The sequence below is a fragment of the Telopea speciosissima genome, unplaced genomic scaffold (assembly GCF_018873765.1).
Source record: "Telopea speciosissima isolate NSW1024214 ecotype Mountain lineage unplaced genomic scaffold, Tspe_v1 Tspe_v1.0069, whole genome shotgun sequence".
NCBI classification, from domain to species: Eukaryota; Viridiplantae; Streptophyta; class Magnoliopsida; order Proteales; family Proteaceae; genus Telopea; species Telopea speciosissima.
This window is the reverse complement of record NW_025317405.1, coordinates 1-22931: the sequence shown is the minus strand read 5'-3', so window position 1 is coordinate 22931 and position 22931 is coordinate 1. Positions and strand designations below refer to the sequence as shown.

Here is a 22931-nt window from a genome sequence, read left to right as displayed (position 1 = left end):
ATAGAGTTGGTCAATCACTTGTTTTTTGAGGGCTCAAATTACAATCTCAAAATTGTTAAAACGTTTTCTGGTAAATCAATTGTGATTTGGATGTAGTTACTTGCTTTAGCTTTAGTGCACTAACACCTACTTATTCTGTACAAATGATTCTGCATTTTAATCATATAAAATTGTTTATATGAATGATAAAAGAAATAAGTGGTGTCATGACTCTCAAGTTGAGTTATGCGACTTCTGAGTCTACTTTGCTATTGGACTGGCATTTTAGAAAGAAAAAAAAACTATGCTTTTGCAAATGACTAATGCATGCTTCTCTTTATGTTTTGATGATTTGAAATCTGTGTGGCATCTGAAAAGCTGCATTAACTGTCATTGGAGTTATAGGATTCTCATCAGCAGTTTTTCAATAATTCTTATGAGTTTGTTAATGTGCTTCTATAGCTCTATAAGACTCGTGAGGAGAAGTATCTGCTTGATCTGCAAAGGGTGAACGGACCTCAGTTTCTGTTCTTGGATCTCTGTGCTGCTTTCCTTGCTCAACTTCGAGTCCTATGATATTGGGTTCATTCAGGCTGGAGATTTACCCAGGAAGGTCATATGATGCTTGTGAATAATTACGGACATTGTATATTCCGACTGGTGTGATTTATATTTTCAGCTCTTTTCTAAGTCGCAGGCATGCTTTGATTCCCTATAACAACTTTGTGAACTATGGTTTACTCAATTGTATGAGCTCAGAACGTCTTTGAATCAATATGGAACTTTGTTAATTAATAGCTACGAATGTGACCATGGAGATTAGCAAGGGAAGGATGGATAATTGTATATCAGCCATCTGACATTGTTTCGATTATTTGTCGCTAATTGATAAGAGTCAGTAGACAGCGTGCCCTTGAAGGCTTTACTCTGTATTTTGTTTGTCATATTACCCTATACAACTTCCACCCCTCCTCTTTGTGTGTGTGTGTGTGTGTGTGCAAACTCCTCATGCTCTGTAGTATGAATCTCTCTTCATCTTTCTTCATCTCTATGGTAAATGGTACCATTATAGTAATCCACTATTAAAAACATCTGATATAATGAAATTGGACCATGGTAGTCATCCATCATTAAAAACATCTGACATAATTAAATTGTACCATTACAGCCATCCACCATTAAAAAGGAATACGATATTACTGATTAAAGAAATCTTAAGAAATATGATCTTGCGGTGTGAAGGGCATGAAATGAAAGCCTCTCTCCATTCTGGGTTTGCCATTATCTTGACATTAGTCTTCTCATACAATTTTTCATCTACATTGTTGACTGTGTCTAGTACCTTTAAGGCCCTAGCAATGCTAAATTGCATTTCAGTAGTATTCTTGGATGTGGTAGACAAATTAGCATCCCATTCCAACTTTGATTTGATCATCTCTTGAATGGCCTTGGAAGCCATTGATAAATCAGGTTTCCCTTTCTTTTTCTCTTTGTATTTGAGTGTCTATCAATGGATCGACTTCCTCAGCATCACTAGAGTCCCTAAAAAACTCATCCATATTCTCCATACTCTTTGAATCAACATTTGATGATAGAGAATTATGACTACTCAAATTCCAATCACCACTTGCATAAGTGTCCCCATAAATATGGGTGACTGTACTTCTTGAGCTTTTCCCATTTAGGATTTGCTTGACATACAAAAACACTCACAATCACTAATTCTCATAGTACTTTTCTTTCCTCTTTAACAAAATTTTCTAAAAAGTTATAAGCTAACTTGTATCTGTGTTTCCCATATAGATTCGTCATCGACTGTGCAAGTTCGTGTCAAGGTGGTCCATCCAAATCCAGTTGTATCTAACAACTTTTTGAAACTGTTATATTCTTACTTCAGTTTGGCTATTTTATTCATCAACTGGAGCATACTATAATCCATGGGAAGCAAAATTTAACTTTTTTATATTACCCCTCAAATTTCTAAAGCACAAAGCATATGATTATACTTCTTGAGCTTTTCCCATTTAGGATTTGCTTGACATACAAAAACACCCACAATCAGTAACTCTCATAGTACTCTTCTTTCCTCTTTAACAAAATTTTCTAAAAAGTTATAAGCTAACTTGTATCTGTGTTTCCCATATAGTCATTGACTATGCAAATTTGTGTCAAGTTGGTCCATCCAAATCCAATTGTATCCAACAACTTTCCTCAGTTTTGCCATTTTATACATCAATTGGAGCGTACTATAATCCATGGGAAGCAAAATTTAACTCTTTTATTTTACCCCTCAAATTTCTAAAGCACAAAGCATAAGGTTCCAGCAAGCCCAAGCCTAAGTCAAAAATGTTGAAGTAAAAAATGCTCCTTTGTTTTTGTAAGTATGCAATATGGAAAGATAGAAATAAGTGAAGAGAGGAAAAACAACACAAGTCCATGTTGTGGTTTCCAGTCAGGTTATGGGTGGATTTATATATTACAAGATAAGGGTTTAGGGTTTAGGGTTTAGGGTTCAGGGTTTGGGGTTTGGGATTTGGGATTTGGGGTTTAAGGGTATAAGGGTTTAAGGGTTTAAGGGTTTAGGGTCTAGGGTTTTAGGGGTTAGGGTTTGGGGTTTGGGGTTTAGGGTTTTAGGGTTTTAGGGTTTAGGGGTTTAGGGTTTAGGGTTTAGGGGTTAGGGTTTAAGGGTTTAGGGTTTAGGATTTAGGTTTTAGGGTTTAGGGTTTAGGGTTTAGGGTTTAGGGTTCAGGATTTAGGGTTTAGGGTTTAGGGTTCAGGGTTTAGGGTTTTAGGGTTTTAGGGTTTAGGGTTTAGGGTTTTAGGGTTTAGGGGGTTTAGGGTTTTCGTCTATTTTTTGTCTAACTAGGATTTGGGTTTTTTCAGTCTTGTTCCTTTTCATCTCGTTAATTGTTGTTCCTCTGTTTTCTATTTCCCAGTAAGAAGGAGAGCTCGGTATTGACAATGATCCACATACTGTTTGCATTCATCATAGTAGTTGGGTTCTGCCAACTCAATTTTTTGTCTTTTCCTTATAATTTGATGCTGATGTTTTCAATCTTGATTAAAAATGTTAGTTTGATTGAGATTTGAGATCTGTAAGAATTGTATTCTTGTTTGATTTGATCGTGTTCTTTGTATGTAATATGCCTAAATGCTGTTTTTGCCTCAAGGAAGACATTCACCTCAATGAGTAGGATGAGGTATCTCAGATACTTCTTGAGAACTTGAAATGTATGGATGACCATTCATACATGTTTCTGTTTCTCTGTAATAGCAGAAACAATTTTTTACCATATAATATTTGTTGGTACAGAATTACTCTAAAAATCCAAAAACAGAAAAAATCAATTCTGACTCGGAACCAATTTTTTGAAATAGAATGGTTGTCATACATACCCGTCCTTATTCACTATTTTTTTCTAAATCTTGGCTCACTTTCTCAATCACCCACTTCCCTTCTCTTCTCCTCCACTCATAGACATGCACCACCTAATAAACAAAATAATAACATATAGACAATGATTTTATCAAAAAGAAACATCACAACTAAAATAAACACAATATAATAATAGCATTGACTCATGTTACTCGAATCATATTTGTTTACGAAAATTTTGTTCCGTGAATTAAACCACACAAAGATGAAGCAGGAAAAAAAAAAACAGAGAGAAAGAAGAGGAATGACTTACAGAGATGAAGAAGAGAGAGTCTCAAATTGAGTGTTCCCACCAGCCACCACTACAACCGATTGGCAAACGGAGACGAAGAAGAAGAAGAGGAATGGAGTTTATCGGCCTCTGCAATCACCGATTTACCCAGCTGCAATTAACCGGCCACCTGAATTGAAATGAGAACCGATAATAGGAAGGGGGTAGGGGGTATTCAGCCTCAAAGGAAGTCTCGCCGGCCATCTGAACTGAAATGAAAATGGAGATGAAGCAGATGAATGGAATGGGGGCAGTCGGCGGCTAGGGTTTGAAGAGAAAAAGGCCAAAATCGTATTATGCGAGGGTTTTGTTTTGCATTTTTTCTTCTTTAAGTTTTGAGTTATTTTTTTATAACCGAATGTACTAAACTTACGTTAAAAAGTATTAAACACGTTTAATTCGTGTTTAATACATGAATAATACGGGTGCACTTAAAAAATGAGTATTTTACCATATATATGAAAATATACGATAAAATACATTTTTTTGATTTAAACATTCAGCGTTGGGGTCATGTGCCGTGCACGACCAGATAGTATTCTTTATCCCTTATTTATTTGTTTATTTTCAAGAAAGAAAAAAGCAAAAAATAAAATCGTTTTAAATTAGTTTGAAAGTCCAAAGAAGATGATATCCAGGTTTTGACCTTCCAGGTAGTAGAGAAGACGGCAACATGAACTTTTTTTCGGGCGGGGGCAGGGTAGTTGGATGGAAGAATTAATTACATCATAATAAGTTTTGTCAGGTATTTATAATAAAACATGTTTTTTATTGCAAGTTGCAACGGGATGAAGAACTAACCATTAATCAACAACATCTGGCCAGTGATTGAGGATATTCGACATTTAACCTCCTACTTAGATGATTGTAATTTTATGTTTATTCCAAGGGCTACCAATCTTGTTGCAGATTCCCTTGGCAGGAGGGCTCTGTCTATTGCGGATAGGACAGTTTGGCCCAATTCCGATCCTTGTCTCTCTGATCCAGATGACAGGCGTGTAATCCGTGGTAATCAATAGATTCTCTTTCTACCAAAAAAAAAACCATTAATCAACAACATACATAATTAATGGAACCCAGCAAGAAGGATCTTAGAAATGGAAAAATTTTGCTGCTGCCCGTTTTTCATTAAAAAACAAAAACTCCCAGGTCCCAAAGAACCTCAAGACTCCCAATCTTTTTTTTCTTGGAATCGGGATCGTCTCCAGGGAGCCCAGTGCCCAGGGCATGCCCAAGGGGCATCCAGCATTTGAGTTGTGCTGCATATATCTTAGTGCATGCCTAGGATGTATGAGGCATAGCCCAACGGCTGGCAGCACCTTAGGCGTGCTGGGCTCCTCGGAGATGAGCTAAATTATTTTTCTTCCTCCTTAACAGTATCCATTAATTTAAAGGGAAAAAAAAAATCCTCTATAGTGCCCTACTTTTGTGGTGCATTGTAATGTTTGAAACGTGGAAGATATAACATCTAACGGTGCCACGTTCAAGAAGAAAGAAAAGATAACCAAAAAAACAAAAAAACTGCCTTTGCATCATCGAACTCACGTTTTTGAATGAAAATACTTCCACGTGTCAAGCTATTAGGACGGCATTGTAATGCACCAAACAGCTAGATGTGTAGGATATACTGCATGCATATAGGGCCGGCCAACCCTATATGCAGTATATCGTACATACACCCCCAGGTGATCATCCATCCATCCATCCATCAATAAGCCTTAATCCATTAATCTTCTCCTTGGACCTGCGGACCCTGTATATATAGGAGGCAGCAGCTATGAACCTATACAAAGTTGTAGTATATTGTACAAGAAACACCTTGATCGATTAAGCCTTATTCATCCCTTAATCTTCTCCCCTCAGCTAGCTAGCTCCTTGGACTACCTGCCGCGGAGACCGTAATGCATGTACATACGCAGACAGCTATCCTTGATGATGGCTGCTGCTGCTGCTCACCCCATTGTTAATCTTAATTGTTTCTCCTTCTTGATCTTTGTGATCATTCTTATCCTCAATTCCATTAATATTACATCAGCAATTCCACGAGGTCGATGGGAACTCCTCCAGCAAAGCATTGGCATATCAGCTATGCACATGCAGCTGCTCAATAATGATCGCGTCATCGTCTTCGACCTCACCGACTGCGGCCCTTCTAGTCTCTCTTTGCCCGATGGCATATGCCAGAATGACATCAATGACTTCGTCCTCCAAGATGACTGCACCGCTCACTTCGCAGAGTATGATGTATTTAATAATTCCATATGCCCTCTTATGCTCCAAACCGATACCTGGTGCTCTTCCGGTGCCGTCTCCCCCGACAGCACCCTCATACGGACCGGCAGATTCAATGAGGGTGGCCGTACCGTCAGGATTTTCCAGCCCTGTGCTACTTGCAACTGGCAAGAGTTTCCAATTGAACTCAGTGCACCACGTTGGTATCCCACCAATCAAATACTACCTGATGGACGGGTGATCGTGATCGACGGGTAAGAGAACAATTACGAGTTCTATCCCAAATCCCTATCCATATCCTCCGCAATTACTAGTCTATTCCCCATAACTTTTCTAGAACAAAACAGTAATCTCTCTACCCTTTTGTTCACCTCAACGTGGATGGCAACTTATTCATCTTCGCCTACAATCAAGCAATCTTATTCGACTATACCACTAACTCTGTTATCACAACTTTTTCGGCAATTCCAGATTATCAGCCTCGGACCTACCCATTCACGGGCTCCTCGGTTCTTCTCCCACTAAGGAACTTATTACAACAATCAGTGGAAGCTGAGGTCCTCATCTGTGGTGGAGCTCCATGGGGGTCATACCAGGATGCCACCTCACGGAACTTCACCCAAGCCCTAAACACATGTGGCAGGATCCGAATCACTGACCCGAATGCGACATGGACCATGGAGACAATGCCCCTCCCTAGAGTGATGGGAGACATGACCTTACTCCCCAACGGCCAAGTCTTGATCATCAACGGTGCCGCAAGGGGTCTTGCCGGTTAGGAACTTGGCAGAGATCCAGTGTTCTACCCGGTGTTGTATCGACCGGATAACAAGAACGGGTCTCACTTCCAAGTACAAAACCCAACTACCATTCCACGTCTGTACCATTCCACCGCAGTCTTACTCCGTGACGGTCGAGTTCTAGTGGGAGGAAGCAATCCCCATCACTACTACAACTTCACCGGCGTTCTTTATCCCACGGAATTAAGCTTAGAGGCATTCTCACCTCCTTATTTGGATTCCAGATATTCGGGATTACAGCCTACCATCATCTCCCCACCCTCACATACTAAGCTAAGTTATGGGCAACGTTTTTCATTGTAGTTCTCGATAAATGGGTCGAACGTGAACAGGAGAAGGATAGGGGTGACAATGGTGGCTCCATCTTTCACGACCTACTCCAACTCCATGAATCAGAGGCTGTTGGTGTTGGGTAGTAGCAATGTGTTTGCGGTGAGGGGCTCCTCGTCGTCGTCGTATGTCATGGAAGTGACCACTCCAAATTCAACTTTCCTGGCACCTCCTGGGTATTATCTTTTATTCCTGCTTCATCATGATATACCTAGCGAGGGGATTTGGGTTCAATTAATCCAGTGAATTATATTTATAATATTCTAGTTTTTAACTTCTTCATTAATAATTTACATTTAATTAATTCTTCTTTTTCTGCTCACGAGGTGTTGTATTTATTTCTTAATTGTTTGATAATGTAAATTTTTTTTTTGTTTCATTAATTTGATTTCTATCGAACTCGGGAATGGTAAGACTTCAAGGTAATGGCCTAATAGCCCACCTCCCAAGACATTAAGCTAGCAAGGAGGTTCATTCAATTCTATCTATGCATATGTAGTCGTTCTAGCTATGTGTGACCTACCTTGTACTGAATATTATTTGAAAATAAGTTTAGGTTGGACATCGATATACTATCCAAAACGAGGTTGATAATGCTTGCGCGCAGTCCAAATAGCCAAATGCCTTGATCGCGGATTTGGGTCCTCGATAGCGTGCGACACAATGTGTAGCGCACCATCGGACGGCCCACAACGGTTGGGCACACAGCCCAACACATAGGCGGGGTGTTGGGCTATGTACCCAAGCACTGTGGGCCGTGGGATGTGCGCTAGACTCCGTGTCGCGCTACCTTGTCCAGTCACACCTCTCTGCTACTCCCAAATAGCGGCCACTATCACTATCAAGCCATTTTTTTTTGACAACCTGTTGAGATCTAACTATCATCTTTTTGAAAACCTGAAAACAATCGTCGAGAAAGCTCGCTTCGCTGTGGACTTTTCGAATCAGCCCATTCAGTGGTCCGGTGAGGTAGGTTATCTTTCCCCCCAGGAAATCCTTCGACTTTACTCTCTCTTCCTCCTCTGTCTCTTTCTGTTACACCCACACCCCAGATATCCCCTTATACCCAGGGTAGTTTGGACCTTACCCAATGGGTAATTCCTTATGACCATAGTCAACCCTGATGACCTCGAACTGGAAATACCATAGAAAGATTCCCCTTGAAGCCTTGGAAGTGTAGGCCAAAGCCCCACAATTTTCCTTGAAGTTTGGGCCATGACAGCAGCACCGAAGTTACGAACAGACTCACTCTTGTAGAATTCGCTCGAGGATCCGCCCGTGCTGTTATCAGCCTTTTTAGATTACTTTCCTATGGGACCCACATACCCATGTTTCGGACACCCTAGTTGAACCTTTGGACCATATGGACCCCTACCCTCACCATTGCTTGGTTGAGTAGGCCATGAAGTGGGGCCCACAAGGCTTAACTTAGGTGAAAAATGGGTTTTATATACCCTAGCCTAAACCAAACAGACCCTAGTGGACAATTAAGTCCTATGGACTTAGGGTGCACCCCAAACATGACCTAATGGACCTAATGGGTATGGCTAAAGCCAAACAAGCCCTAAGACCTAAACCAAAACCCATGTAAAGACCTAGGGCCACTAAGTGATTGGGGATACCTAAACCAAACACACCCTAAGGACCCTTCTACCCCCTTAAAGCTAAAAGAACCCCTCTCATTCACTTATCTCTCCCCCTCCCCCCATAAACCGTGGAGGAGAATAGACAAGAGAAAAGAGAAGGAGGAAGAGGGAGGAAGAGGAAGGAAGAAGAAGGAGGAAGAGAAGAGAAATAGGAGGGGAAGGGAAGACGATGGAAGCCATGGCAAGATGGCTGGCATCCCCACACCTCCTCCCCAACTGGCCGGACCCAAGGGAGAAGAGATGGAGAGAGTGGCTGGAAGAAGGAAGCTCACCAAGGTAAGCTCCCTCAACCTAGCTCTCCCTCATTTCTCTTTGTTTTTGTTGGATTCTTGAGCTAGGGCTAACCTAGGGTTCCATTTGGGACTCAAGGTGAAGCTCGGCCCTAGTTGGGAGCTCTATTAGATGTTGACCTAGGCCTCTAAGTGCTGCAATTGCAGCCATGGCCAATGAACCCTTGGTTTGAACCTTAATCCCAACCCTTGGACCAATGTGAGACCCAAACCTTGTAGGATTATGGATCCTTGAGGTGAGCCTAGGACCTAGTGACCCTAGGAGGACTTAAACACCTCTCCCTTGTTCTTGAGGTGCTATGGAGCTCCAAGCTTCAAGCTGGAGCAAAAGCCCTCTGCAATCTCGAAAGAGACTGCTAGCGGATGAACGACCGGATCCATCTATTGTGGTACCGCCCGTTAGTCCGCCCAGTATAAACCCTGTGTGTTGGCCTGAGCAGATGAAGGCACGGATTCACCCTGTTTGCCTTCGCCCGAAGCCTGTTGCTCTCGGGTCTGTCTCAGGAAATTGAACGGATGTGGGGGCGAACCTAAGAAGCACATCCGCTCCCTTTTATGATTGTCTTAGGTGTCGAACGGATCAACCACAGGACTCAAGTAAGAAGTTTCGCTCGTGGGTTTGCTCACTCTGGTTTTACGTTTTGGCCTGAACGGAGTCAGGGGCAGATTCACCTCCGCTGAGACCTCCCGTGAGTCCGCTCGTGCTGTCTTGGTTGAAATCTGATTTTAACCTTATGGGCCCAATGTGGGACCCTTCTATGCATGCTTTAATGATTGTTTTTGTATTCCTAGGCTACCTAACTCGATGGTTGGCGGGGAGCCCAGATGAGATTCATGTCAACCACACACGGAGGCGTCCGTGTTAGGTGAGTGGGTTTTGGGTGATTTGTTGGGTTTGAATATATATTAATATGAAATCTTAGGCATGCTAGTATATATTTATAAGCATGGTGTGCATTGCATTTTATTCAATTGTGAACTATTGTGAATGTGATAGCATGCTCACCATTATATCTGGCCACGTTGCCGGTACTGGAACCCTAATTTATTTAATTAAGAAAACTGTTGTATGTCATCCTGATCTGTATGTGCCGTGCCGTGCTGGTACCCGGGTACTAGATGGAATGGGACGTTGATGCAACCAGAATACCTCTCGGGACGATAGGACCCTGCATATAGTATATCTGTGGTTAGGATGCTTGCTCCCTTATGCTACGACACTTGCCAACAGGGGTTTATGTGTTGGATAGTCTGAGCACCTGCGATCTGTGGAGGTGGGAGAGGCCAGGGCAGGGGTAGTGATGGCTATCGGGGTTTGCCACTGAGTGGTCATGATGGCTTCTACCTGTGCAGGTTCCTTCGTGATAATTGATGACTCACTGAGGCGATAGGATAAGTGACCCTCAGTGTTTCCCGAGTTATCACAGTAGCATATACTTGACCGATAGAATTGTGTGTTAGGTGGAAAATGAATCTAACATTTGCATGCATCATCTTGATTGATATTGATTGTATGCTGTATATGCATTCCCTTTGCTCCCTCACTAGCTAGTGTGGCCAACCCCGTTGCACAACCCTTTGTAGTCGATTATGCAGAAGGTACTACTTGGATGAGCACCGTTGGATGCGAATCAAGTGGGGCCAGCGGCTGTGACTTGGATGTAGATGTACACCCAAGATTGGTGCCCTTGGGGAATTAATTGTATTTTATTATTTCTATCTTCATCCCCACATGTATGTATAAACTGTATGTCTATGTATAGGGAGAGCAATGAATGGTTACTTATGTTAGAATTGTAATATGTGTTATCATTAGAGAACCGATGCTCTATAATTTCAAATGATTTAATTTAATTTCGCTTCCGCCAACTCTGTATCTGGAACGGTTTATTCCTTCTTGTACATTCCTTTCTGTTATCAAGATGTGATGACAGGGTGGACTGTGGCTCAGGACACTGTATCTGCGATACTGGTAGGTGTTGGGATGATGTGTAATTGTCCCAGTCATACACCTATGTGGCAAAAATCTTACATCGGGATAGGGGCATGACACTTTCTCCCGCACAACACCCTCTGTTTCTCTCTATCACACTACCCACAACTTTCGCTCAACCCCACCGATAGCGATGACGTTAACCTAGGTTTTACGCTCTGGTTTTCTCTTTCCCTCCCCTGTCCGTACGCACCCCTCTCTTTGCATAGGCATTCTTTCGCTAACCTATCAACCTTACAAACGCAGGAATTTTTATTTTTATTTTCGCATCTTTTAAACACAGCTAGGGTTAGGAGACGGAGAGATCAGACAGCCGACCGATCTTGTTATTTCTTCTTCATTTGTCCGTCTTTGTCTGATCACAGTTTTATCTTCTTTTTCTCTTTCTTTGTGTTAGGGTTTAGATTTTTTCCAGTTTTCATAATTTCGTTGAGCTTAAGCTAGCCCTTATTCCCCTCCTTAGTTGTCTTCTAGGGTTAGGATCGAGATGGAGAAACCAGAGAGTCGATCGATCTTCTTCTTCGTTCTTCATTTCTTTCTCCTTCACGGTTGTCTGTCTTGCTCCGAGTCTTCTACGATCGAGGTCATAGTCTGATCAACGACTATAGTATTCTTTTTTTTTGGGGGGGGGGGAGCCTAGTTAGCAATGTAGTATTCCCATAAATGATAAAGGTTAGTCCAAATTAAAATAGTGTGACGACAAGACTACAACTATTCAAAGTCGCAAGTAATCAATGACGAATATGCTATCAAAGTAATCAGAGTTTAGCTTTATTTGCACAAAAAGCATCCTTCAATGAAGAGCTTACATGCTGTCATGTATTATTTGTAATGATCGAATCTGTTTATGTATCGCATCATTTATCTGTTTGGTCACGAACTAAATACAATGTGGGAATACGTGCCAATTGCACCTTTTCTTTTGTAGTCCCATATTCGAATACTTGAAACAAATCTAGAAAATAGATATGCTCTTCTATTGGGTCTTGAATATCTCATTGGCATCTCATTCATTGATGACACTGAAGTTTTCAAGGCAATTACATTAACATATATGTGCATTTGTTAACTGCTTGGACTATTGGAACTCCTTGGTCTTAGAACTTTTTGAGACCCAACATAGTCCAGACAATCCTGTAGCAATTGTTGGCTTGATGGGGCTTCAGGTATGCATAGTTTCAAATAAATGGGGTTGATTAGCGGAATTCAATAGAACTGTAGAACTTTATTATGGTTGCCTAGAACTGTATCGTTGTGTTGCGTACTTAAGAAGTTGAGGAAGGTTGTTCGTTGTTATGGTGGCTTATATTCTGTTTTGATAATCTAAATATAAACCAAAAATAACTCTGACATTTGGAGAGGGTAGGGTTTGCCATATGGTTACTAATTGGATATACATTTTAGATATTATATGGTACATACATCTTTGATATTATACTTTCTCTGAATCTTTGTGCTGATATGGTGCAAGTTCATTTTTTTTTGTAATGCTTTATTCTTGTTGGGAAGCCTACAGTTTCTATTGCTTAGGCATTGGGAGATCATTTCTTACATACAAGATGCTATTTGTTTGGCATTTGTTGCCAGTTACATTCATGCTTCTATGGCTCATTTCTGTATTAATTGTGTTCATCAGTTTTTTGAAGGTTTAGTCTTTGTTTTCTGTGCGGTGCTTTATTTTTTATTTTGGAATATTGATTTTTGAAATTTTTTGTGCTTATTGTGTGTACTTTTTATGTACTGATTCTGCAGATGCCATTGCTTCCTGGTATGATCGATGGCCTTGGCCAATAACTTCTCCAACGAAGATAGATGTATGCTTATCCAATGTCAAAGTTAAGAATGTTGATGATCTGTCGTACGAAAAAACCTGAAGAAGTTTTGATTGTTGAGGATGAAAATGGGAATATTGTCCGTGAAAGCATGAAAGGCGATGATGTGCTTGTTCAATATAAGGTGTGTGCAGTCTCCAGATACTGAACTACATCCAGTCAGAAGATATATAGATTATAAGGTTTGCACGTGATTTACATATTTATCAATTAAGTACTGTTGTTAATATTTGGTGTTCTGAAATTGTTTATATGAACGTATTATGAAATAAATGCAGAAATTATAGAATAATCTGGCAAACATGTCAAATTAATACTGCTGAGATATTATGTTTTTCTTTAGTATATGTTTTTGTGTGTGTTTGTATATATATGGGCTGATGTTCTCTGTGCCTCAGCGCAACCTACACCCAGACACATGGGCCTGCCATTCAGGGGGGCAGGGTGATAATTTTGCCCACCCCCATGTGTTTGTGCGCAGCCTGCGCCCCGATACAGAGAACATTTGGCCTATATATATATAAATGGTTTGTGAATAATATGAAAGATTACTATGCTTGTCAACTTTTTTTTGGTTAAATACTTGTGCAATGTGAGATAAGATTGGATTTAAATTTGGAAGTTCTCTTTTGGGGGCATGTACGTTGGGGTGCGTTTTGTAATGTTAATTATCTTTTCTACTAAGTGGAAGAATCAAATGATTTCAAAACTTTCTATTTTGTTCTTGTTCAACTATTTACATCACTTCTAACCAAATGGGCCCTTAATGATCTTATAAAATGAAAATTATATTCCCTTTAATTACTTATGCACCAATATCTCAATCATAGTATTTATGTGTACCCTTCTGGATATTCTGTAGTATGTTTCTGTTGTCTGTGTTTGATCAGTTTGAAACACTGATCTATTTGTCACATCTTGTTCATGAAGATACTAAACCGCAAGTATTTGAATAACAATACTTTTCTATTGTAAACTCTTCGTTTATTCTATTTATTTTCAAAAGTGATTTTGATAAAATTTAATTAAAAGAACAAGATGAGATGTCCAGTAAGAGACACAAAATCACTTTTAGGGTTTATGGGTTAATGGGGTTAATGGGTTTGGGGTTATGGGTTTATGTGTTATGGGTTTATGGGTTAATGGGTTAATTGGTTTATGGGTTTTAGGGTTTTGGAGTTAGGGGTTATGTGTTATGGGTTTATGGGTTTAGGGGTTAAGGGTTTTGGGTTTAGGGTTTAGGGGTTTGGGGTTATGGGTTGATGGGTTAATGGGTTAATGGATTAAAGTTCGAAATCAGGTAACGGTCCGAATCGACTCAAGTTATCATTCCACGTGGCAATCTTAAAAAACGCTAAAATGAAAAAAAAAAGCATTTTTCATTACCATCCTGTAATTTATAGGAATATCGGAAATGACTCTCTTGTCCTCAATGTCCTTTACCGCTCTATAGAAACAAACACAATCAACTAAAATCTCAGCTGTTCAATACCATCCACGTCATCAATCCGCGTCAAAAACATCCAACGGTTTCGGTTAAACTCACGGCAATAGAAAAGGAAGAGAGAGGAGAGAGAAAGAAGCACAGGTCGTTCGTTTAGGTTTCGATTTCTCCTCTCGCAGTAGAGCAGCAGAGACGAGAGGTGAAGAAGAAGAAGAAGAAAAAGAAAGGTTATCTACCTGCGAACAAGGGTTTAAACTCACTGTTAGGGTTATGGTTTCTACTTCAGTAATTGATAGCTTATATTAACGAGTGTAGGGTTAGGGTTCCTTTCATTCATTTTGATTTGGAGATATTGAGGTCGATTCTCTGTGCTACAGGATACGTGAAACCATAGGCTTTATGTGATCTCTGTGCTGTTTCCATTTCCTTGTTCGATCTCGGTTTCTGTTATTGTTGAAATCCAGGGTTTTGCTCTTTAATGGATGAGTTTTGGGAGAGAGCCGTCGGCTAAACCGATTGCTCATGTACTCGTTCACTGACCGGTTGGAGATATTGAGGTCGATTCTCTGTGGTACGGGATACGTGAAACCATAGGGTTTATGTGATCTCTGTGCTGTTTCCATTTCCTTGTTCGATCTCGGTTTCTGTTATTGTTGAAATCCAGGGTTTTGCTCTTTAATGGATGAGTTTTGTGAGAGAGCCGTCGGCCAAACCGATTGCTCATGTACTCGTTCACTGACCGGTTGTATTTACTGGTACCAGACTTTTTTTCGTCCCAGTCTTCTCGCTATAGCAAGGGAGACCCTGGCAGAGTTCCTTTCAAGGCTACTGGAACTGCTGTCGACTGGTCCAGATGCTTGGGATGAAGGTAAGAAAAGTGACTTTATACAGTCTGGTCCAGAACTCAAATGTTAATTAAGTTTTAGCCTTGTTCCTAAGGTTCAAAATCTTTATTTTTTGCCCTTAGTTTTGAATTTTTTTTTTTTTTGTGCAGCCTGGTCCGGATTCTATAGGAATCATTGTTTCCCACAATTGTAGTGGAGTTGCAGCACGAGCTTGCGGTCTTGTGAGTTTAGAGCCCACAAAGGTAATTTTCTTCAAATTTTTTCAAACTGTATTGTTCTATCGATATGTTGTAAAATATTTGTTTCAACTATCTACAGGTCGCTGAGATCCTCAAAGATCTCGTCCATCTTGGTTCCATGATTGCCGTTGCCTTGATGTGTTGTCTACAATCCCTGCTGGAAATGGAGGGACTTTAGAGCTTATATACATGCAGGTTTGTTGTTCTCGCGTAGTTTTCTTGACTGTTGGAATGAAGTTCAGGTTTTGTTGGATTCTATGATAAGAAAGAGATTTGGCCAGAACTTGTTTATGTATCGTTATTTTTCTTGTGAAGGAAATGATGATATTCGGTTATACTTTCTTATGTATATTTTAAGAAATTTTAGACTACTTTTGGGTTCTCATGGGAATAAATGAAAGGGAATGGGAATCTTTCAACTTGCTTTAGCAGTAAGCTGTCTTGCTCTGCTGAAACCTAAAAGAAGAGCCTTAGTTAGACGCATCTTAATTAATTGGTCCCTTTTTCTTTCCTAATGATAATTTCATTTTCGGTGATTTTTTTTTTGTGAAAAAAAGTATATAGATCATGGTTGTTGCGAATATATTTAAATTTTTCCTAAGTTGGTGTTTATATTTTATGTAGTTTTACTGGGTGGAGGGGGTTTGTTAAATTGTTTATTTGTTGGGATTTTTTTCTTGGAAATGTGTGATTTGAGAAGAATTTTCCTTTTTTTTGTTGCTAATGTTTTGTTAGTCATGATTAGGAAGAACTCTGAAATTTGTTAGGTCTTAGTCATTCAGAATGGGAAGAAAAGGGAGAAGTGGAATTTTTTTCTTAATATTCTTATTTTGTGTATCCCATAATTTTAAATATCCCAAGAGGCAAATTTTGACTCCTATTTTGTTTGAATGTGGTTTCTATAAGTGAAGTTGGTCTATAGTTGTTTGACTTGGAGAATGGGAAGATAAGTGAGAAGTGGAATTTTTATTCTTATTTTTCTTATTTAAATATCCCATATTTTATGCATGCTTACTGCAATATTGAGATTTTGTAGTTAAAGTTTCTGTAAAAACGAGGTTGTATTCCTTCCCCTAAATTTTCTGCCGTAATTGGTTAGGCAGATGCCGTGAAAAGCAAAGAAAGGATGCATCCCGTGTACAGACGGTGAACAGGAAGCTGACTGCAATGAACAAGCTTTTGATGTAGGAGAATGACCGACTTCAGAAGCAGGTCTTCCACTTGATGTATGAGAATGGTTTCATGCGGCAGCAACTGCAGAATGTAAGTTCCACCTTCATTTGGCTATGAAGCATTTGGACCGCGACACATTGAGAGATACGATCGAACTACTATTTGTTATCATTCAAAAGGGAGCTGTCTATTGAATGAATTTATGCATATCTGTGCATGTATATCTGCAAATACATGTTGAATGTCAGTTTGTTTCTTGTATCCTGAGTTTATTTTAGCTGGTGAAATGGAGCTTATGATTATATAATAGAGCAATGATATCTCTAGTGATATGATCCCATGGCGACGCCATGACAACTATGATTGAATATTAAGAAAATTTCTGATTGTGGGGGTAGTACAAGTTTCCACTAGCCAAAGTGCCAAAAACTTTCCAAGCCTCTAATTTTGCTTGTAACTTTTAAAGGGGTAGTGGAAAACCAAGAAATCACCATCTATTCTTCAATGACATTTAATTCTGCTTTGACCTCTTCATTTCCTTCAACTTTTTTGCTGAAAGTCATAAAACTTATCATTGAAGTTGATTTTTTTTTCTTGGGGGGGGGGGGGAGTGTTTTGATCAAACTCAGTTGGCTTATTTGCCACAACTTGGGCCAATTCTACCACTGCAAAGTTTGTACCATGAGGACTCGTTTAATTCTGGGATAATTTATTTCTGCTCAATTCTAACATTTAATCTTGTTTCTGTTGTGTACCTTCGTATTGTAGTGCTGCCCTTAATCTGTGTGACCTCATAGTTTTTGACTAAGAAGACATTCTAATGGGCAGAACCCCTATACGTGCACCGCCAAAGCTGTTATCTTTTTGGTAGAGAAAGGAGAGTGGCAGATATCCCAACAGATCACCCTTCCTGCAGCAAGCAACATGCTGTCATCCAGTTCCGGTATGAATTATTCCATCTTATTTTATGTCTTGTTTCTGGAATTTTTCTGTACGTTATTTACTTTTTCTTTTTTTCAGCCAAGTGGAGAAAGAACAAACTGATGGAACAGTAACAAAGCAAGTAAGGTAAGAACGAGCGAGTTTGTATCCTCTGTGAGCAAGTTCTGTAATCTATTACTTTATACCTGCCATTTTCTTTGATATTTAATTCCCTGATGCTAATTGCTTATCTGCACCTGATTGCCAGGCCTTACTTAATGGACCTTTCAAATACTATGGAACCTTTATTAATGTAAGTTGATTTCATTGTCTCCTTTATATTACCTTTTGTGATATAGATGGATAATTAGGTCATTTTGATTGTATTTTCTCCTTAACATGTGTTTTTTCTTGGTGCAGGATAATCGCGTTGGACCTCAACGTTATTATGAACTTATTGAAAAAGACACTATTACGTTTGGAAATTGTAGGTAGGCCATGAATAATATCCAGGTTATACTTGTCCAATCACATGGATTCATTATACATGATTTTTCTTTGGACACACACACATACATTTTTCTTTGTTGCATTGAGAGTATCTAAATAAGGCCCTATCTTTATCATGTGTCGTTCATAATCGTTGATAACCTAACTAGCATATTTATTACCTTGAAATTATGCTTTTTGACATTTCATTGGACTTTAGGGTTTGGTCACAAATAGAGCACCTTGAAAAATTTCTTTGAATGTTGAAGCAGGATTGGTGAGGGTTTCTCCTTTGCTTGCCTAATCTTGATTCAAAACCAAGATTTGTTCTAGTTTATTATCTGCAAGACCTCTCTATTTATGGCTGTAGTTTTGATGCTGAATCATTTCTACTTGGAATATGGTGACTGCTAACAGAGAACCCGTCTGCAAACATTGCAACAGACGTAGTTTCTGTTTTATTAGTGGGAAAAAAAAGTAGCCTTTGAGGCTCTTGTAATGTGACAAATGCTAGTCTTGATGCTTAGGCAGCTATTACTTCATATGGGCTGTATCCTTCTATATCGGTTCATCTTTCTAGGTATTATAATAATTTGTAAACATGGTGTCCTTGCTTTGCTGGAGCGTGGGAGGTGGGATTTGAGAAATTGAAGTATAGGGCAAGCAAAAATATTTTTTAAAGGGGAGCAATTTTATGGTTTCCGTCATTTTTTTAGTTGTCATGAATATTTAGTTTTGTACCTTCTGTGTTTTGACTTTTAAGTATGTCAATAGACATATTAACATTCCCTACAATGAATAGTGGGAAATATTTTGTACCTCCCCAAAAAGAAGCAGCAGCAATGACACATCATACTGTTGTAATAAGTTTTGCCCACCCTGTACAATGTATTTGCTAATTATGAAAATGAGATAAAAACCTCATAATAATTATTGTTCCCAGATATGGATGTGCTAATCCTGTTCCATTCCTTAGCGCACATCAACTTTTTGATATACATCATAGAGTTAACTTAGTGTGCTTGCTTTTCATATTCAAACCATTTCTTGATTTGTGCACAAAATCCTTGTGTAAATCCATCTTGCCTTGAAATTATAAAAAAAAGGAGCCTTGTGTGGTGAACTGACCTCTAGAATGGGTTGGATGTTTCTTCACAAAATAACAATCTTTACTGCTGCATTTCTAATATTGATGGTGGTCTTGGAGACGTCAGCCCTCCATTTCTAGTAAGTGTGGCTAGAGAGCATATTTGTTGAGATATGTAACTGATTTGGTGGTTTGTTTTGAATCTTTAGATGCCAAAATCCAAAACCTTCCAGGTAATGGGCCAACGTGCGGCATGATATTCTTCCAATTCTAGGATACCCCCACTACATATATTTATTGGTGGGGGGGGTGGATCTATTTTGCCAATGATGCTTCGTGCTGTTTTGTGTTATTTCATGTACGCTTTGAGAAGATAGCCTGGGTGGTACTAAGAGACAATTGTTTGAGTCATGGCTGGGAAGAGAGAGAGAGAGAGAGGTTTTTGAGGAAAAAACTTTGAAAAAGCTAAACACTCACTAGTCACACCTGGGTCTTTATTTGCCATCTCTGTTCTCTCTCCCCCACTCTCTTTTTCTTCTGTCTCTGTGGGTTGGTTTATTTGGGTCATCTCTGTTTTTCCGCTTATCCTCTCCACTTCACACCTCGTCCAAGATAAGACTGCTACCTATCTGATTCTTCTTGTTCTCAACTGAGCTTTTCTGGGTTAGGGAGGATTTCGGATGTGGGAGAGAGGAGGTTCTCTTGGAGGAGATAGCCTGCCTGAGAGGATCTGGAAGCATCGTTTCAGTGATCATAAAGAGTGCCCAAGGCTCTAGTTGTTATTGCCCCTTGTAGTTCTTTCAATCTGCCGTTGCTTTGCTTTGTTTGTTTGGCCTTTTTTTTTTTTGAAATCTTTTATCTTTGGTTTTTGGGTTTTTTCTGGCTTGGATATATATATATGGCGCTCTCGATTAAGGAGTCTAAACAGATGGATTCTAGCAAGTGTGTCAGATATATGCCTGAGCAGGTTGAGGCTTTGGAGAGGGTTTGCTCTGAATGCCCCAATCCAAGCTCCATGAGAAGGCAACAACTGATTAGAGAGTGTCCTATACTCTCCAACATTGAGCCTTTAACAGATCAAAGTTTGGTTCTTGAATCGGAGGTAAGATGCAGAAATGCAGTGACAGTCTGACAGATGCAGTTATACTTGTTCTCTTCCTTTGTTTCATTGAAGCTTGTTTTTATTTTTTTGGGTTTGGATGGAAAGAAAATGTGATCTGAGGAGTTGGGTTTTGTGCTTCTCATTTTTTTTCCTCCTTGGTGTCAAAATGTGTGCTCTTCTGGTTGGTTTGGGCTATTTGGCTTATTTTTTCATTCATTTACAAGTGTTTGTTCTGAAGTTGGAGTGGAACAGAACGAGAAAATATTTGGTTCTTGTTGGAATGTGTTGTTACCTGGCTTTGTTATGGTCTTTTACTTCTCTTGAACGCAGAGTGGGTTTGTTTTTATTATTTTATAAAGTATTGGGATGCTATTTTTGGTTTATTTAATAGAAGAAATCTTGATAAGAATTGTTGTTCATTATTCTGAGTGATTTCAGAAAAAGAAAAAGGAGAATGGGATTGAGAGATGGAAAAGAAGTTGTTTTGATCTAAATGTTCTTGTTGGTACATTTTTAAAAAAGTTTTTTTCCTTCCTTTGTCTTTTATGGATTGCAGGTTCTCTTCTGTTCTCTTTAATGTTGGTGACTCTGAAAAATAAAAAAATCATCTGTTTTGATTTTACTATCATTCAAGTTTTTTTGGTTCAAAAGTTGGGATATTTGAGTCTGAACTTCACTTTGTTGAAGTTATGTTTTCGTGCGGATTTAGGTCTGTTTTACTCATTCATTTGTTGGATTCTATGATAAGAAAGAGATTTGGGCAGAACTTGTTTATGTATTGTTATTTTTCTTGTGAAGGAAATGATGATATTCGGTTATACTTTCTTATGTATATTTTAAGAAATTTTAGACTATTGTGTTTTCATGGGAATAAAGGAAAGGGATTGGGAATCTTTCAACTTGCTTTAGCAGTAAGCTGTCTTGCTCTGCTGAAACCTAGAAGAAGAGCCTTATTTAGACTCATCTTAATTAATTGGTCCCTTTTTCTTTCCTAATGATAATTTCATTTTCGGTGATACTTTTTTTCATTAAAAAAAGTAATATAGATCATGGTTGTCGCGAATATATTTAAATTTTTTCTAGGTCGGTGTTTATATTTTTTATATTTTTACTGGGTGGAAGAGGGGGGGGGTTTGTGTTTGTTAAATTGTTTATTTGTTGGGATTTTTTTCTTGGAAATGTGTGATTTGAGAAGAATTTTCCTTTTTTTTGTTGCTAATGTTTTGTTAGTCATGATTAGGAAGAACTCTGAAATTTGTTAGGTCTTAGTCATTCAGAATGGGAAGAAAAGGGAGAAGTGGAATTTTTTTCTTAATATTCTTATTTTGTGTATCCCATAATTTTAAATATCCCAAGAGGCAAATTTTGACTCCTATTTTGTTTGAATGTGGTTTCTATAAGTGAAGTTGGTCTATAGTTGTTTGACTTGGAGAATGGGAAGATAAGTGAGAAGTGGAATTTTTATTCTTATTTTTCTTATTTAAATATCCCATATTTTATGCATGCTTACTGCAATATAGAGATTTTGTAGTTAAAGTTTCTGTAAAAACGAGGTTGTATTCCTTCCCCTAAATTTTCTGCCGTTATTGGTTAGGCAGATGCCGGGAAAAGCAAAGAAAGGATGCATCCCGTGTACAGACGGTGAATAGGAAGCTGACTGCTATGAACAAGCTTTTGATGTAGGAGAATGACCGACTTCAGAAGCAGGTCTCCCACTTGATGTATGAGAATGGTTTCATGTGGCAGCAACTGCAGAATGTAAGTTCCACCTTCATTTGGCTATTAAGCATTTGGACCACGACACATTGAGAGATACGTTCGAAACTACTATTTGTTATCATTCAAAAGGGAGCTATCTATTGAATGAATTTATGCATATCTGTGCATGTATATCTGCAAATACATGTTGAATGTCAGTTTCTTTCTTGTATGCTGAGTTTATTTTAGCTGGTTAAATGGATCTTATTTAGCAATGATATCAATTTTCCATTGGTAGGAAGAAAGGTTCTTTAATGCAGTTAGATGTACCCTTGTACATTCTGCTGGAAATCTGTTTGTAGTTTATTTAGCTTTCCCTGTGAATTTGGCCCACATTTCTTCCAGTATTCGGAGGCACCTCTTGTAGAACCTAGGGTGTCATGAGCATAGGCATGCACACATATTCAACATTCATTAGGGCCAAGTACTCGTCTCTTAGGGGGGAAGAAGATAATTTTTGTCTATCCTAGTGTCTATCCTTACTCTTCTATGCTAGGATTCCTTTTCATGTGCATCATTTTCATTAAATGTCAGTAGCAGGTAATAAGATGAAAATACCCTAGTTCAACAATTCAATTTAGCATTTCAATTGTGTTCAGGCACCTGGGGCGGCGACAGACACGAGCTGTGAGTTTGTGGTCACGAGTGGTCAGCACCAACAACAGCAAAACCCAACAACTCAGCATCCACAAAGAGATGCTAACAACCCAGGGAGGTAAATGAACGGAAAAAGCTAAATTTTTTTCGTACAAGGTATTATAGTTTCTGCTTGTATTTACTGGTACTTCAAACTTTTTTTCGTCCCAGTCTACTCGCTAGAGACCCTGGTAGAGTTCCTTTTGGAACTGTTGTCGACTGGTCTAGATGCTTTGGGATAAAGGTAAGAAAAGTGACTATACAGTTTGGTCTAGAACTTGAACGTTAATTAAGTTTTAGCTTTGTTCCTAAGGTTCAAAATCTTTAATTTTTGCCCTTAGTTCTGACTTTTGTTTTATTTCCGTGCAGCCTGGTCCGGATTCTATAGAAATCATTGTTGTTTCCCACAACTGTAGTGGAGTTGTAGC

The 22931-nt window shown here is 39.1% G+C and overlaps 1 protein-coding gene and 1 pseudogene across 2 annotated transcripts in view; both read left to right on the top strand.

Moving 5' to 3' along the window:
* LOC122647507 (SNF1-related protein kinase catalytic subunit alpha KIN10) overlaps window positions 1-21159 on the top strand; it is a 56927-nt gene extending 35768 nt beyond the window's left edge. The window contains exons 11-13 of one of the 2 annotated variants that reach the window (XM_043840896.1): window positions 442-561; window positions 13989-13994; window positions 21148-21159. In XM_043840896.1, coding sequence (XP_043696831.1) covers window positions 442-555 — 114 coding nt within the window. In that variant the 3' untranslated portion in view covers window positions 556-561; window positions 13989-13994; window positions 21148-21159. Of the gene's footprint in view, window positions 1-441; window positions 826-13988; window positions 13995-21147 lie in introns of those variants that run through there. The other variant, XM_043840895.1, reaches the window with a different exon arrangement.
* LOC122647505 lies at window positions 5622-7294 on the top strand (annotated as a pseudogene).
* Window positions 21160-22931: the final 1772 nt, after the last annotated feature.